Source organism: Cervus elaphus, chromosome 22 (assembly GCF_910594005.1).
Source record: "Cervus elaphus chromosome 22, mCerEla1.1, whole genome shotgun sequence".
NCBI classification, from domain to species: domain Eukaryota; kingdom Metazoa; phylum Chordata; class Mammalia; order Artiodactyla; family Cervidae; genus Cervus; species Cervus elaphus.
In genome coordinates this window covers 56,048,137-56,061,505 of record NC_057836.1, presented here as the reverse complement: position 1 = coordinate 56,061,505, position 13,369 = coordinate 56,048,137, and the positions used below count along the sequence as shown (strand labels likewise).

Here is a 13,369-nt window from a genome sequence, read left to right as displayed (position 1 = left end):
CTCTTAATTTCAACTGTGTTTTAAACACCCTGTGTTTGTATACTCCTTCCCTCATGATTACTGTTTTTGATATCATATTTTATATAGAATTGTTTTGTGTACCCTTAACTGCTTATTGCAGATACAGATGATTTTACTACTTATGTCTCTTAACCTCCCTACTAGTTTTGTGTGTGGGTGATTATCTACCTTTACCATATATTTGCCTTTACCAGTGAGCTTTTTCCTTCTGTAATTTTCTTGTTTTTCATTTGGAATCCTTCCTTCAACATTTATCATAAAGTTGGTTTTGTGGTGGTAAATTATTTTAGCTTTTGTCTCTAAAGCTTTTGGTTTCTCCATCAAATCTAAATGTGAACCTGACTGGGTAGAGTGTTCTTGGTTGTAGGCTTTTCCCTTTCATCACTTTAAATATATAGTGCATCTCCCTCTGGCTTGCAGAGTTTCTGCCAAAAAGTCAGCTTATGTCCTTATGGGAGTTTCCTTGTATGTTATTTGTTGCTTTCCTCTTGCTGCTTTTAATATTCTCTCTTTAATTTTTGTCATTTTTGTCCTAAGACTCCAGGGCTGCTACCCACCACTGGCAGGTGAAGCCAGGCCCTGGGGTTAGTCCCAGACTACTGGCAGGAGAGCTGGTTCCTGGAGTCTGGCTGCAGGGCCAGGGATCCCAGAGCTTGTTTCAGATCAGTGGTGGTGGTGGGGTGATGGTGGTTCCTAACAACAGTTGGGTATGAGGTCCTGAAGATTGTGTTAGCCTGCTAGAGGGCTGGGCAGGGCCCATCTGCTCCCACGGTAGGGTCTGGACTGATGGGGGTGGGGAGCTGTGTCCCAGCCGTTAGCCGTTTGGCATGAGGCATCTCTGCACTAGCACCTACAGTTTGTTGGGTGAGGCCAGGTTTTAGTGCTAATGAGCCAAGACGTCAGCTGCCAACACATTGTTCATCTGTTTGAATGTTCCCCAACATGTCTGTCTCCAGGGTCTATGTCCTCATGATGAGCTGCAGCTAGGTGTCCCCTGCACCTCCACCCTGCCTCTCCAGGACATTCACCAGGCCCAGCAGGTGGGTCTAGCCCAGGCTCCTGTGAGATTACTGCTCTTGCCCTGGGTCCTGGTGCATGTGAGATTTTGTGTGTGCCATTTAAAAGTGAAGTCTCTATTTCCCCTAGTCCTGTGGGGTTCCTGCAGTTAAGCCCTGCTGGCCTTCAATTTCAAATGCTCTGGGGGCTTGTCTTCCTGGTGCCAGACCTCTGGGCAGGGGGGGCCTGACATGTGGCTCAAGACTCACTCCTGTGGGAGAATCTCTGCAGTTTAATTAATCTCCAGTTTGTGGGTCACCCACCCAGTGGGTCAAGGGATTTGATTATATTGTGAGTCTGCCCCTCTTACCTGTCTAGCTGTGGCTTCTTCTTTATATCTTTAGCTATAGAAGATCTTTCCTGGTAGTTGCCAGTCTTTTTTATCAATGGTGGTTCTGCTCATAGTTGTGATTCTGGTGTGCTCATGAGCAGAGGTGAGCTCAGGTCTTTGTATACTGCCATCTTGGCCGCTCTCCCCAAGGTCAGCATATTTTAACCCAGGCTCCCGTTCTGAGGCCTGTGGCACCTGTCTGGCAGCCCCCTCTACAGGCCACCTCTGTCCCCACTTCCCCTCAGGCTGAAGCAGCGCAATGGATACTGTTCCCTACATGCGGCCAACACCTCTGTAAGTATTCTTAATCTCCTAAAATTCTCCCAATTGGAGGGTGCCATCTTCATGCTGGGGCCATAACTGATACAAATAAGCATCTTAATCCTGAGATAATAAGAGGATTGGGCTTCCCTGATAGCTCAGCTGGTAAAGAATCCACTTGCAATGCAGAAGATCTAGGTTTGATTCCTGAATCAGGAAGATCCTCTGGAGAAGGGATAGGCTACCCACTCCAGTATTCTTGGGCTTCCCCTGTGCCTCAGCTGGTAAAGAATCCACCTGCAATGTGGGGATCTGGGTTCAATCCCTAGGTTGGAAGATCCCCTGGAGAAGGAAAAGGCTACCTGCTCCAGTATTCTGGCCTGGAGAATTCCTGGGGAATGCACCAAGATTGGTTCGACATGTGTTTTGGAGAGGAACACACTTGGATCCAGCAGTGGGGAGATCTTCTCCTGAAAGTTATAAGATATGGAATGTGAATCATTGATTTTTTCCAGTGTCTCTCTAACATGGCCCTTTTATCTCTTGACCCAGAGCTGGCACATGTGTTTTAGGAACAATGAATGTTGTTATGGAAAGTCTGTGTCCCCTCAGTCTGTATGCTGATGTCCTAGTGCTCCATGGGGAGTATCTGGAGACGGGCTTTTGGGAGAGTAGGGTAAGGTGGGACCTTGGGGGTGGGGCCCTCATGGTGCGATTAGTGCTTTTTAAGAAGAGGCGCTCCTCACCCTCTGCAGGCACACGCCGAACACAGGTCCTGTGCGCATGCAGAAGAGAGCCGCCACCAACAAGCCAACCCAACAGAAAAAGCCCTTAGAATGCAACCTACCTTGCTGCCACCTCCACCTTGGACTTCCCAGACCTCCAGAACTGTAAGAAATTTGTTTAAGCCACCCAGTATTTTGTTATGGCAGCCTAAGACAAACGTGTCGGCCTTCAGACAAACTTATAAAAATGATCTAGTTTGGTGGTCCTTCCCTCCTGTAGCCGTTCTTCGTTACAGCCCACTTTACTATTTAAACAAAGACAATGGTGGCTTTATGGCTGAATTCAAACTGTAAAGGCCACTGCATCTTTCTCAGACTGGCTGAACTTGGAAATGAACCAATTTCCTCAACAGTTTTGCCAAGTAAAAAATTCATTTAACTATGGATGCTGAGAAGGCTAAGCCTTTGGTTCTTTCCTAGAAATGGAACTGGGAAGGTGCTCACAGAATGATGCCAAGCACCAGCAGCTGTATAGTTTCCATTTTATTTTATGTGCTTTTTTTTAATAGGATATAAATAATGACAAAAATTACAAAATTTATAACTGGAAGCCCAAGCATATTTACACATATGTCTCTATTTCAGCAAAGCTACTGTTTACTTTGCTCCTATACAATTTCCTTTTGGTACCATATTTTAGTGTTATTTTACTCTCAATTTACTACATACATATCAACAGTGAATAGGCAAAATATATACAAGGAACTGTTCAGTTCAAGTAATTTAATATTGTATTAAAATTCTTTAACACTGAACTAAAGCCATATACATTTGTCAGTTTGAAATAAAATTGTTTTCTTTCTTCAAAACTCACCAACTGATGATGTAACTGATAATCTCAGATTTAAAATAATATTGGTTAATTAAAAAAAAACATTAAGACAATCCCACAATTTATCAATATCGCTATAATGAACTTCAAAATGATTCACAATGTGATTGGTTAGAACAATATACATTAAAATGTTATTTTTTTTCTATAATGATATTGGTACTGTTTATATAATTTGATTCTACATAAATATACATTATGGTATCATACAAATACTCCACAGAGACATTAAAAAATTAAAATACCTTAAAGAAATGTAAGTAAATTTTATTTAATCAAAGAGTAAGCAAACATTTATTTATTTTGTTTCAAGAAAGTTTTATTACTTTGGAATCTCTCTTTTTTTTTTGTTTGTTTTTTTTTCTAGAAAAAAAGTTTTTTGCAATAGAATTTTATTAACACCTTTCTCAAACAAGGTTTCCATGACAGAAATCTTGACGGCAGGAGCCCTAGATTTTTTTAACATGTTCTTTAAAACTGTGAAGATTAAAAAAAAAAAAAATCTTTGCAGGCTTACGGCTGCGTCAGCACTTTCGGTAAGACGCCAGTCTGCTGCCTGAATCTCCTGCTCTGGGGAGTGGCCTGGGTACTCTGCCACCCTGAGCAGCCCTCTTGGTGGTAGCAGTAGAAATTTAGTTATTTGAAATGAAACCAGAAACATCCCTCACGACTAACCTAGTTTTCTTATCAATGCATTAGTGAAACATTCTTTTTAATAAAAATATTTAATACAAGACACATTTTTCTGTGCATAATAAATTCCTCTGTTTTAAATCATTAGGTTTTTGAATCAATCCACAGATGTAAAGGTTTTCTTTATCTGACATGGTTGATTACATATAAAATCCACAAATATAGAAATTGGGAAACAGAATTCCCTGGCAAGCAGGGGAGTAACTTCTGTCCTCTTGCATGAAACGATACTTAGTGAGATCATGACTTTAGAGATGCTTTCTGGGGGTAGTTCTGTTCTACCTTGAAAACTGCTGACAGTGAAACATAAACCCAAGATTTTTATACTTTTAGGCAGTATTAGCGATCCCCTGTATTTTTGCAAGGTGTTATCCCCAAATAACAGCAAAGCGAGGTTGGGGCAGTCATGAGAAATACCTTGGGTGGTGGCCAGGAGTTGGGGTTGGGAGCGTCAGCCACAAACCTCTGCTCTTTCTCTCAGGGGTTACGGCTGGAAAGTCTTGGTTGCACTTTCTGTCACCGGTGCAGAAAGAACGTCCCCAGGAGTGGCCAGTGGCCTCTCGCCCGTGACAAGGCCACACAAACAGAGCAGTCTTCCTCCCGGGCTGGGTGGAAAGCCTGCTCCGGGACTGCTCGGCGTGCAAGGCACCACGAGGACGGGAAGGAGGTGAGTATCAGAAAATCGTGGTCTCATACTTGGTATTTATCCCCCGCTTGGCCTCTTGTCCTGGCTCCACGATCCACGGCAGGTTGGCCAGAGTCTTTTGCTCAGATGGGTCGATCTGCTTTAGAACAGAAAGGCTAATGCCTGTTATACGGTAACTGCTCGGGAGTGCATGCATGCATCCTAACACTGCCTGGAAATCAGCTTTGCGCCCTGGCAAGACTTCAGGATGCTGATGGGTGAGTCATTTGTTGGTTCTTCTGATCACGTTGACTGAACAGGAACCGTGTTCAAGGCACGGGGGTGGGGTGGGGTGGGGGGACAGTGAGTGAGGCATGGCCCTTGCTCTTGAAGGCACACAGGCAGGGAGCGGATACAGGAATACTTTACTGAGAAGTGAGATTTGAAAGGGAATAGGGCACTCTGTGGGCACCCAGGAAGGCCACTGACCCCGTGCTGTGAGGCAGGGGGACTTCCTGGAGGAGGTGAGCCAGGCTATGTCCTCCCCAGCTCTCAAACCTCCATTGGTTTCCTTCAGAGTCAGAATAAACCCGAAGTCCTTGAGGGGACGCCTGGGGGCCCTGCCTGCCTTTCTGTGCTCCAGCTACACCAACCTCCCTCTTGCTCCCTGCCTGCAGAGCCCATGCCCTCTGTGCCCGTCAGTTCTCTGTCTGAATACACTCCAGACACCTGTGTGCTTTCTGCCCTAATGTTAGTGTGGCACAAATGTCATCTCCTCACTGGTTTACTGCATGTAAACTAGCACCTCAGCTTTTCTGCTCGCTTCTTTATAATCCTTATGCCATACACATCATGTTTATTTGTTCATCTGCCACTAAAATGTACGCTCACAAAGGTGGACTTTGTTCTGTTTACTGTGGTTTCCCTCTAACTTTGACAAGCTCCCAGTAAACAACAGGCACCCAATCCATTCCTGTCAACTAGACATTATTTAAAAATTAAGGTATACGTCTAAATGGAGAGCTGGAAAATTAAGCTTCCTGGGGAAGACGGGGGTGTGGAGCAGTACGTGCAGAGTCCCTGAGGTAAGGGGAGGGGAGTGAGGGTTTGCAGTCAGAGTGCTGAGGGGAAGGAGGTGAGCAGGGCCAGGTCAGGCTGAGCCTCGACCTTGAACCAAACTGAGCTATAAAACGTCAACACCTGTACAAGGTCACGCAGGCCCTGCCCAGGTAAAGCTTGAGTTCTAAGCTCTCACGGTGACGGGGAGGGGGCTGGGGCAGTTCTGCACCAAATTTCCCCCTTTCCTTGGCGTTTCCACGTCTGCCCTTGGACACCTGCTCTGCTCAGGAAACCTGGAACAAGGGGGCTACCAGAAGGCTATGGGGTTCGTGCTTTTCAGCTGCCTGTGATTCGCCTGTACCTCCACAAGGCTGTGGGGGAACTTCACATGTCTAATCACAGGATGTTTCTCAACAATAGTTTTGGGTCTGAGGGAAATGGAGCACAGACACCTGCTGAGGGGGATGGGATCTTGGGGCAGTTAAAGAGCAGCAGTATTATTCACTGTATGTTCCATCTTTTTCAAGGAAGGCTTCTAAATGAATATTCTATGAGCCCTTATGGTGCACATCCCTGCATACTCACCTGGAAGAAGTCTACAGGGACCAAAGAAAAGTCAGATGGAGGTAGGAACAGATTTATCCAGCCCACATGGGAATGCATACAATAGACTAGAGCTAGTCCCCCAAATATTCTGAAAATTCCTGGATGTTTAACCTGCTTTTCCTGTGGGGTAAGACAGACAATAAATAGGGGACGCCTCTGTGTGTAGCTGGGGCCTGGATGGCCATCTGTGCAGAAATGAGGTGGGGACGAAGCCAGGTGGAGGGAACACAGGTAGGTGGAAGCTTTGTCTATTCCAGGAATATGGAGGCTGAGTGTCTGGGAGGGATGTGGTGGGGAGTCAAGGCTGTGGTACCATGATGTGGCTGTCCTGTGGAGGAAGGTAATTTCAGGAGGTGTACTGGAGTAGTTTTGGAGATGTGGTGGTGATGGTTAGGATGGGAAGGGTGACAGAGAAAGGGAGAGGAGTGGATGAGCTGAGAGATGTTTTAGGGGCTGAATGGATGGAATCTGCTTGTGGGCTGAACACAGGGGTGAGAGGAAAACAGGAATCAAGGCCGCCTTCTAGATTGATGGCTTGAGCAACTTGGTGACTGGTTAGCCTGTTTACTAAGCTGGCAGAGGTGGGGACAGAGAAACAGCTTTGTGGAGATCAAGCATTCTGTTCTGGGCGTAGTAAGTTTCAGCTGTCTGCTAAGTATCAAAGGAGAAATTGGACCTGTAGGTCTGGAGCTCTGGGGGTGCGTCAGGATTGGGAGCCAGCGGGGCTGGGAGGTGCTGAGGTGGGAGGATGTGCAGTTCCTGGCAGTGGTCAGTGAGGGACAAGCATGGGTGTGAATGGTGAGGTGGAAGAAAAACTCTGAGATGGGAGCTGTCACAAGAAGCCGCATGGTCTCCAAGCATGGTGCTTCTGCAAACATTAAAAACCCTACAATTCCGCATGACCTGGGGTTGGTGGGGAGGAGGAGGAGGACAGTCACAGATGGAAGGATACATGGGTGTGAGAGCGATGCCTCTGGGATGGCGCTGCTGCCCGGAGTCCCAGAGTTCCAAGGATGCCATATGGCAGCAGAAACCAGACGTGAGGCTGGGAACATTCCAGCTTCTGGGTACTGCTACTACCAGAGGAGGCCGCTTTGAAGTCAGGAAAGTCTGTTAGGACAGGATGTGTGCAGAGCGTGTGGGAGGGAAGGGGAGGAAATTCCTGGAGGAAGGCAGATGCGAGCAGGAGAGGCGGTACCTTCTGAACAGTCCCGCTCTGCAGGACGCCTCAGCTGCTGCCGGGAGAACACAGGGCCTGGTGCCCAGGCCTCTCCCACCCCCACCCCCTGCAACCTTGGGTCCGCGCACAGCTTGAGCCCCCAGCTTCTACTTGCTGGGTACCAGGGACACCCTTGCTGTAAGCCTCTGCTGCCCAGTGGCCTGGAAGAGGCCTGCCCCCTGGAAGGGTGGCAGCTGAGGCCTCAGGGATCTTGGTCCCCAAGTAGCCTGGATCTAGGGGAGAGACTGACCCGGGACAGCAGTACCCAGCCCCCTCCCAGGCTGCTGCAGGGCACAGGGCAAGTGGGATTTTCTCGGGAGCCTCCAGGTTCAGTAGACGGTCCCCAAGACTGCAGGAACTGGGCTGAGGGGAGGACAGGAAGGGCAGGCCCTGGATTCTCACCAGCACCCACACCACCACAGATCCTTCCCTCCAGTTCTCAGAACATCTGTGTCTTGTCTACTTACCACCGACTTGCGAATGCTGACGCGGGGCTTGGGGATGGGCTTGGAGGGCTTGTTTTCAAAGCTTTCTGGAAGCGTGGAGGAATGCCCCCCTTTCCTGGCTTGCAGCGCGAGCTGGTAGGCGACTTCAAAGGCCTGTCCGAGCGTCAGGATGATCTCGTAGGCTAGGTTCTGCAAGAGAAATGGGAAGGCGTTTACAGCAGCGTCCTGCAGGTCAGAACAGAGTCACTGAGGGGGTGAGCCGGCGAGGACCTGGAGCTGCTTCACCTGACGTGGCAGCGCGTCAGGGGAAATCTGACAGACTGCACACTCTGGGTCCAAGTTAGGGTCTGCATGAGGCATCAGTCACTGCTGCAATGCACACGCCTACAGCCACCCCAAGGAGCCCGCCCTGGAACCCCACTTCCCCCTGGGTGACTGTTTTGCTCCCAGGCCTTGGAAGGGAAGGGGTTACACTGGTCCCTCAGCCTGTGAGGGTGAGCCCACACACTCCCCAGGAGGTGCTCCTGAGAAGTTTGGGTCTCTTTACCTCCAACATCTGTGATTCAGTGAACATCTCTGAAACACAATCACAGTCTAATTTAGGCAGAGGGGAGAGGCATTAGTCATGCTGGTGTGGTGTCTCGCAGTCACAGCAGCGAGCACGCAAACAGAGCCAATTATCCATCTATTTCTTGAGGCGTCTGCTCTCCCTGTGGGTCCACTCCATATTTTATCACCAAATCAGTGTGAGACAGGAGATTCTGCCCGAATGCCATGCCACACAGCGCCTGGGAGAAGTTCTTTTCTTCAGACCTTCAGACCTTCTTCATTCCCCTCAGGATGACGTCTTGCTTCTCTCCTCCAGGTTCCTACTGCATTTCTGCCTTCTCTTTCGAGCGCTGTCCCACCCCATCTTCTCTCACTGAGAAAACAAGACCTGAGTTCAACAGCACATCAATGAGCCGGATGTCTATGGGTTACAGTGAGTTTTCTTAAAACTACCGCCCCAGCTGAGTGCCGGCAAGGTCTGTCCCAAGTTTCCATGCTGATGAACATCCTTAGATGTCTGTGTGTGGTTTCTCAAAACCACAAAAACTTTGCTGATTTTGCATCTGTGACCCTGCCGCCTCAATCCAGGACACAGAACAGCTCAATTCCCATGACTCTGAGGGGTCTGGTGGGGACTGTTCCCTCTTGATGGAGGAGGAGGGAGATGCAGGATGGCCGTCAGAGGCCCTGTGGGTTTCCACCCTGACCAGAGTTTAGATCCAGGCCAGACTGTCGGGAACTAGTCTCACAGAGGACATGTCTTCTCTTTAGAGACACAGGTGAAGAAGCGACACCCCACAAGACAGACGTCTGCTTACTGGAGACGCTGAGCCTCACACAGCCAGCCAAGCTCTTCCTTCAATGAGCATGGGCCAGTATTTGCCTCCTAAGATGAGTCAGACCAGGAAATTAGCAATGTGCCAACAAATGCTAGTGGAGGAGGGCTGACCCTCACGTCACCACCAGTGTGGTCCCCTGGAAAGGGGGCTCCGGGCATAACTGCCCCCACGAAGTCCGGGCTCTTGTCTTGTTCACAGCTGCTGTGGAGATAGATGGTGGTTGTCCATCTGTTGGTAGCAGGTTTTTGTGCTCTAGGCGGGCAGCTGGACTGAGGGAAAGATGGCAGACTCAGTGATTCTGTAACATGCAGCTTTTTGATTCTGGGACAAAGGTGCTTAATGAGTGTGAATTCCTTTATCGTTAACCTAAAAACAAGTTCCCGAAAGTGAGATTTACTTACAGCTTCAGTGTCTTCAAGTGAAGCCTATTTGAGCAGGTGAGATTTTCACAAGACTATTATCAGAAGGCTAAAGGTTTTTGAAAGGTTCTGGTTAGAAGCTCTACCCTTTCTTTTAAAAGAAGTCCCCAGTGGTAGGAAACCACTGAGATGAGACACACAGACCCGACCAGCCCATGAGGTTCCTGCCAGGTGGCCTCTCCTTGTCTGGCTTGCATTCTCCATGACATCTTGGCTTTTCATTTTATTTAGAATGCTCATTTTGAGAGTTGTTGTTTTATGATCTGTCAAGAGCTGGACATTGTTACCTTGCCTATGCTTTCTGTCATCTCAGTGTTTGAGGCTTCGATCCTGGATGCCAGCGACAGCCCGCAAGGAGCAGCTTCTGGGGCTTTGCTTGCAGAGAGTCCCGGGGCCCTTGAGGGACTCAGCAGATGGGACCTGAGGACGCACATCTGAATGGGGATGGGGGTTTGTTTCCCCTGCCTCTTCTTAATACCATCCCCACTATTTAGGATGGGAGGAGAGTTACTGTGACAGCAGGAGACTCAGGGCCAAAAGGGATACCACAATCAGATCAGAGCGGCTTAGGTGATATGCCCTTCCTTCCTCCTCTAAGCCAGGCCTGCTGACCCCAGAGATGCTGCCTGGCATCCAGGGACACTGCTTAAAAAACCCGAAACCCCAATTAGTCTCTGCTTACAACATATCGTCATCTTCACAACTGGGGAGGCCAGTGCCTGGCACACTGCAGGCATGCAGGGGATGCTTGTTTGCTGAATGAATGAATGAATATCTAAAGGCCAAGCTGGAGTAATAACACTACTAGTTATTACTATAGGTAGCACAGCTACTGTTAAAAAGTGAGGACTTTGCTGAACCGACCAATAAAGTTTACCATAATCATTCTGCAGTGGAATATCATTATCCTTATTTTGTAGATAAGGAAACTAAGGCTCAGAAAGGTTAATCTGACATCACAAGCTAGAAAGTTACAAAGCAGTGGTATGAACCAATATTTGTGACCCAAAAGTCTATGTTCTTTCAAACTAATTTGAAAAGATTTATATACCCCAATGTTCATAGCAGCACTATTTACAATAGCCAAGGCATGGAAGCAACCTAAAGTCCATCAATGGATAAAGATGTGGTATATAAGGGAATATTACTCATAAAAAATGAAATAATTCCATTTTAACATGCATAGACCTAGCGATTAGCATACTGTGTGTAGTAAGAGATAAATATCATATGATATCACATATGTAGAATCTTAAAAAAATGATACAAATCAACTTATTTACAAGACAGACTCCCAGACATAGAAAACAGTTACTAAAGGGGAAGGTCAGGGGACAACCTGGGAGTTTGGGATTAACATACACACACTACTATATATAAAATAGAAAAACAAAGGCCTACTGTATAGCACAGGGCTATATATACTCAGTATCTTATAATAACCTATAATGGAAAAGAATCTGAAAAAAGAATATATATAAAAGCAGATGCCTAGGTTGGTAACTCTGACTCAAACTGAATCTCTCTATATCAATTCTGCCAATCCACTGTATTTTATATAAACACCTGGAATATTGTAAGTCAACTATGCTTCAAAAAAGGTATGTTCCCACCCTCCCCACATGTGGTAGCTTGTCTTCAAGGTGGCAGCCATCACTCTTCCGCTTCCCTCATTGCCACGGTGCTCACATTGAGAGGACTAGTCTGTTCTTTCACCTCCTTGAATCTGGATCAGCTATCCTGACTTTCCTAACTAGCAGAATGTGCAGAAGTTGACATGCTGGGACTTATGATATTAGATTGTGAGGGTCTTGCAGCTTCTACCTGGACCTCATGGAACACTCACTCTGAGGGAAACCAGCCACAGAGAAAAACGTCTCATCTTGAGATTACCACGCTGTATCTCCAAGCTGGCCAGGGGAAGAGGCTGCCTGTAGAGAAACAGCAGTTGCGGCCATCCCAGGCCAGGCTCCAGATAAATGAAGTGAAGGAGTGATACCAGACATTCAAGCGCTAAGAGATGCCACACCCAGGATCCCAGACAGATGGCCCCAGTGGAGGCCCCAGATATCATGGAGCAGAAGTGCTCTGCTCTGCTCCGATTCCTGACTCTCAGAATTGTAAACATGATAAAATGGATGTTGTTTTACAGCAGTAAGTTTTGGGTGTGGTTTGCTAAATAAACAGTAATAGATAACTGGAATACCATGCAATGCTAAGGAAGGCTAGCTAGACCTCATTCAGGTGGCAGGAAGAGGGGATCAAGCTGCAAGCGGGATGAACAGTCATAATTAGCAAGCCAACTCCAACAAAACAAAGTTCGTGCACCACGACCAGGTTGGATTCACTGCAGGGTCGGTCACTTGGGAAGTTCAACATACACAAATTAATCAACATGATACATATCAACAAAAGACAAAAACCACATGGTCATCTCAACAGATACAGAAAGAGCATTTGATAAAATTCAACAACATTCACTTATGATAAAAACTCTTATGGAAGTGGGTATAGAGGGAACATACCTCAACATAATAAAAACTATGACAAGCCCATGATCAGTATAATAATAGTGAAAAGCTGAAAGCCTTCCTGCTAAGATCTGAAACAAGAATACCCACTCTAACCTCTTCTATTCAAGATAGTATTTTAAGTCCTAGCCAGAGCAATTGGAAAAGAAATAAAAGGTATCAAAATTGGTAGGGAGAAGGCAAAATTGTCATTATATGCAGATGCATAATATATATGCATACTATACATGGAAAACCCAAGATTCCACTCAAAACTATTAGAACTGATAAATTCAGCAAGGTAGCAGGATGTTAAGAGTAACATACAGAAATGGGTTGCATTTCTTTACACTAACAATGACATATCAGAAAGGAAATATAAACTATCTCAAAATTACATCAAAAAATATTTAGTAATAAACCTCACCAAAAAGGTGAAAGACTTATATGCTGAGAACTACAAAATGTTAATAAAGGAAATCAAAGACTATTCAAAGACATGGAAAGATATCCCATGCTCTTGGACTGGAAGATTTAATACTGTTAAAATGGTCATACTATCCAAAGCAATATATAGATTTAAAGTGATCCTTATCAAATTACCTGTGACATTTTTCATGAAACTAGAATAATCCTCAAATTTATATGGAACCATAAAAGACTCAAGACTGCCAAAGCAGGAAACATAATTCTCCCAGTCTTCAGGCAATACTACAAAGCTACAGTAATCAAAAGTGTGGTATTGGCACAAAAACAGACATATGGATCAATGGACAGAACAGAGTCGAGAAATAAACCCATATACTTATAGTCAGTTAATCTACAGCAAAAGAATCAAGAACATACAATGGGGAAAAGACAATACCTTCAGCAAGCAGTGTTGGAAAAGTTGGACAGCAGCATGCAAATCACTGAAGTCAGAACACACTCTCACATCATACACAGAAATAAACTAAAAAATGGCTTAAAGAAGTAAAATATAGGACATGACACCATAAAACTCCTAGAAGAAAACACAGGGAAAACACTCTCTGACACAAATCATATCAATGTTTTCTTAGGTCAGTCTCTCAAGACAATACAAATAAAAGCAAAGATAAACAAACGGGACCTAATCG

The 13,369-nt window shown here is 46.1% G+C and overlaps 2 protein-coding genes across 26 annotated transcripts in view; one reads left to right on the top strand and one right to left on the bottom strand.

Annotated features, from left to right (window-relative positions):
* LOC122680109 lies at positions 1-12,697 on the top strand. 3 transcript variants are annotated; one of them, XM_043881081.1, is made up of 7 exons: positions 1-1,061; positions 1,654-1,702; positions 2,425-2,559; positions 4,461-4,646; positions 6,195-6,289; positions 8,800-8,916; positions 9,255-12,697. In XM_043881081.1, the coding sequence occupies exons 2-7, from the start codon at positions 1,668-1,670 to the stop codon at positions 9,311-9,313; spliced, it is 627 nt and encodes a 208-aa protein (XP_043737016.1). In that variant the 5' UTR covers positions 1-1,061; positions 1,654-1,667; the 3' UTR covers positions 9,314-12,697. The 3 variants fall into 3 exon arrangements, 2 of the variants coding, with proteins under 2 accessions (XP_043737016.1, XP_043737015.1); XM_043881080.1 differs by having other exon boundaries at positions 1-1,702; XR_006336634.1 differs by lacking the exons at positions 1-1,061; positions 1,654-1,702; positions 2,425-2,559 and having other exon boundaries at positions 4,517-4,646; positions 6,191-6,289; positions 8,800-12,697.
* ANKS1B (ankyrin repeat and sterile alpha motif domain containing 1B) overlaps positions 2,920-13,369 on the bottom strand; it is a 1,073,060-nt gene continuing 1,062,610 nt past the window's right edge. For 14 of the 23 annotated variants that reach the window (XM_043881060.1, XM_043881055.1, XM_043881062.1 and 11 more), the window contains 2 exons: positions 7,956-8,123; positions 2,920-4,764 (listed from right to left, as the gene is read on the bottom strand). In XM_043881060.1, the coding sequence (XP_043736995.1) occupies positions 4,654-4,764; positions 7,956-8,123 (279 nt within the window). In that variant the 3' untranslated portion in view covers positions 2,920-4,653. Of the gene's footprint in view, positions 4,781-7,955; positions 8,124-13,369 lie in introns of all 23 variants that reach the window. The other 9 variants (XM_043881058.1, XM_043881059.1, XM_043881065.1 and 6 more) reach the window with 2 other exon arrangements.

Excerpts from the sequence above, each read along its gene's own strand:
- LOC122680109 (XM_043881081.1), top strand. The coding sequence starts at position 1,668 with ATGGATACTGTTCCCTACATGCGGCCAACACCTCT. Across the intron at positions 6,290-8,799 it reads CAAAGAAAAGTCAGATGGAG|GTTCCTACTGCATTTCTGCC; the intron begins GTAGGAACAGAT and ends TCTCTCCTCCAG. Across the intron at positions 8,917-9,254 it reads CCGGATGTCTATGGGTTACA|AGACACAGGTGAAGAAGCGA; the intron begins GTGAGTTTTCTT and ends TCTTCTCTTTAG.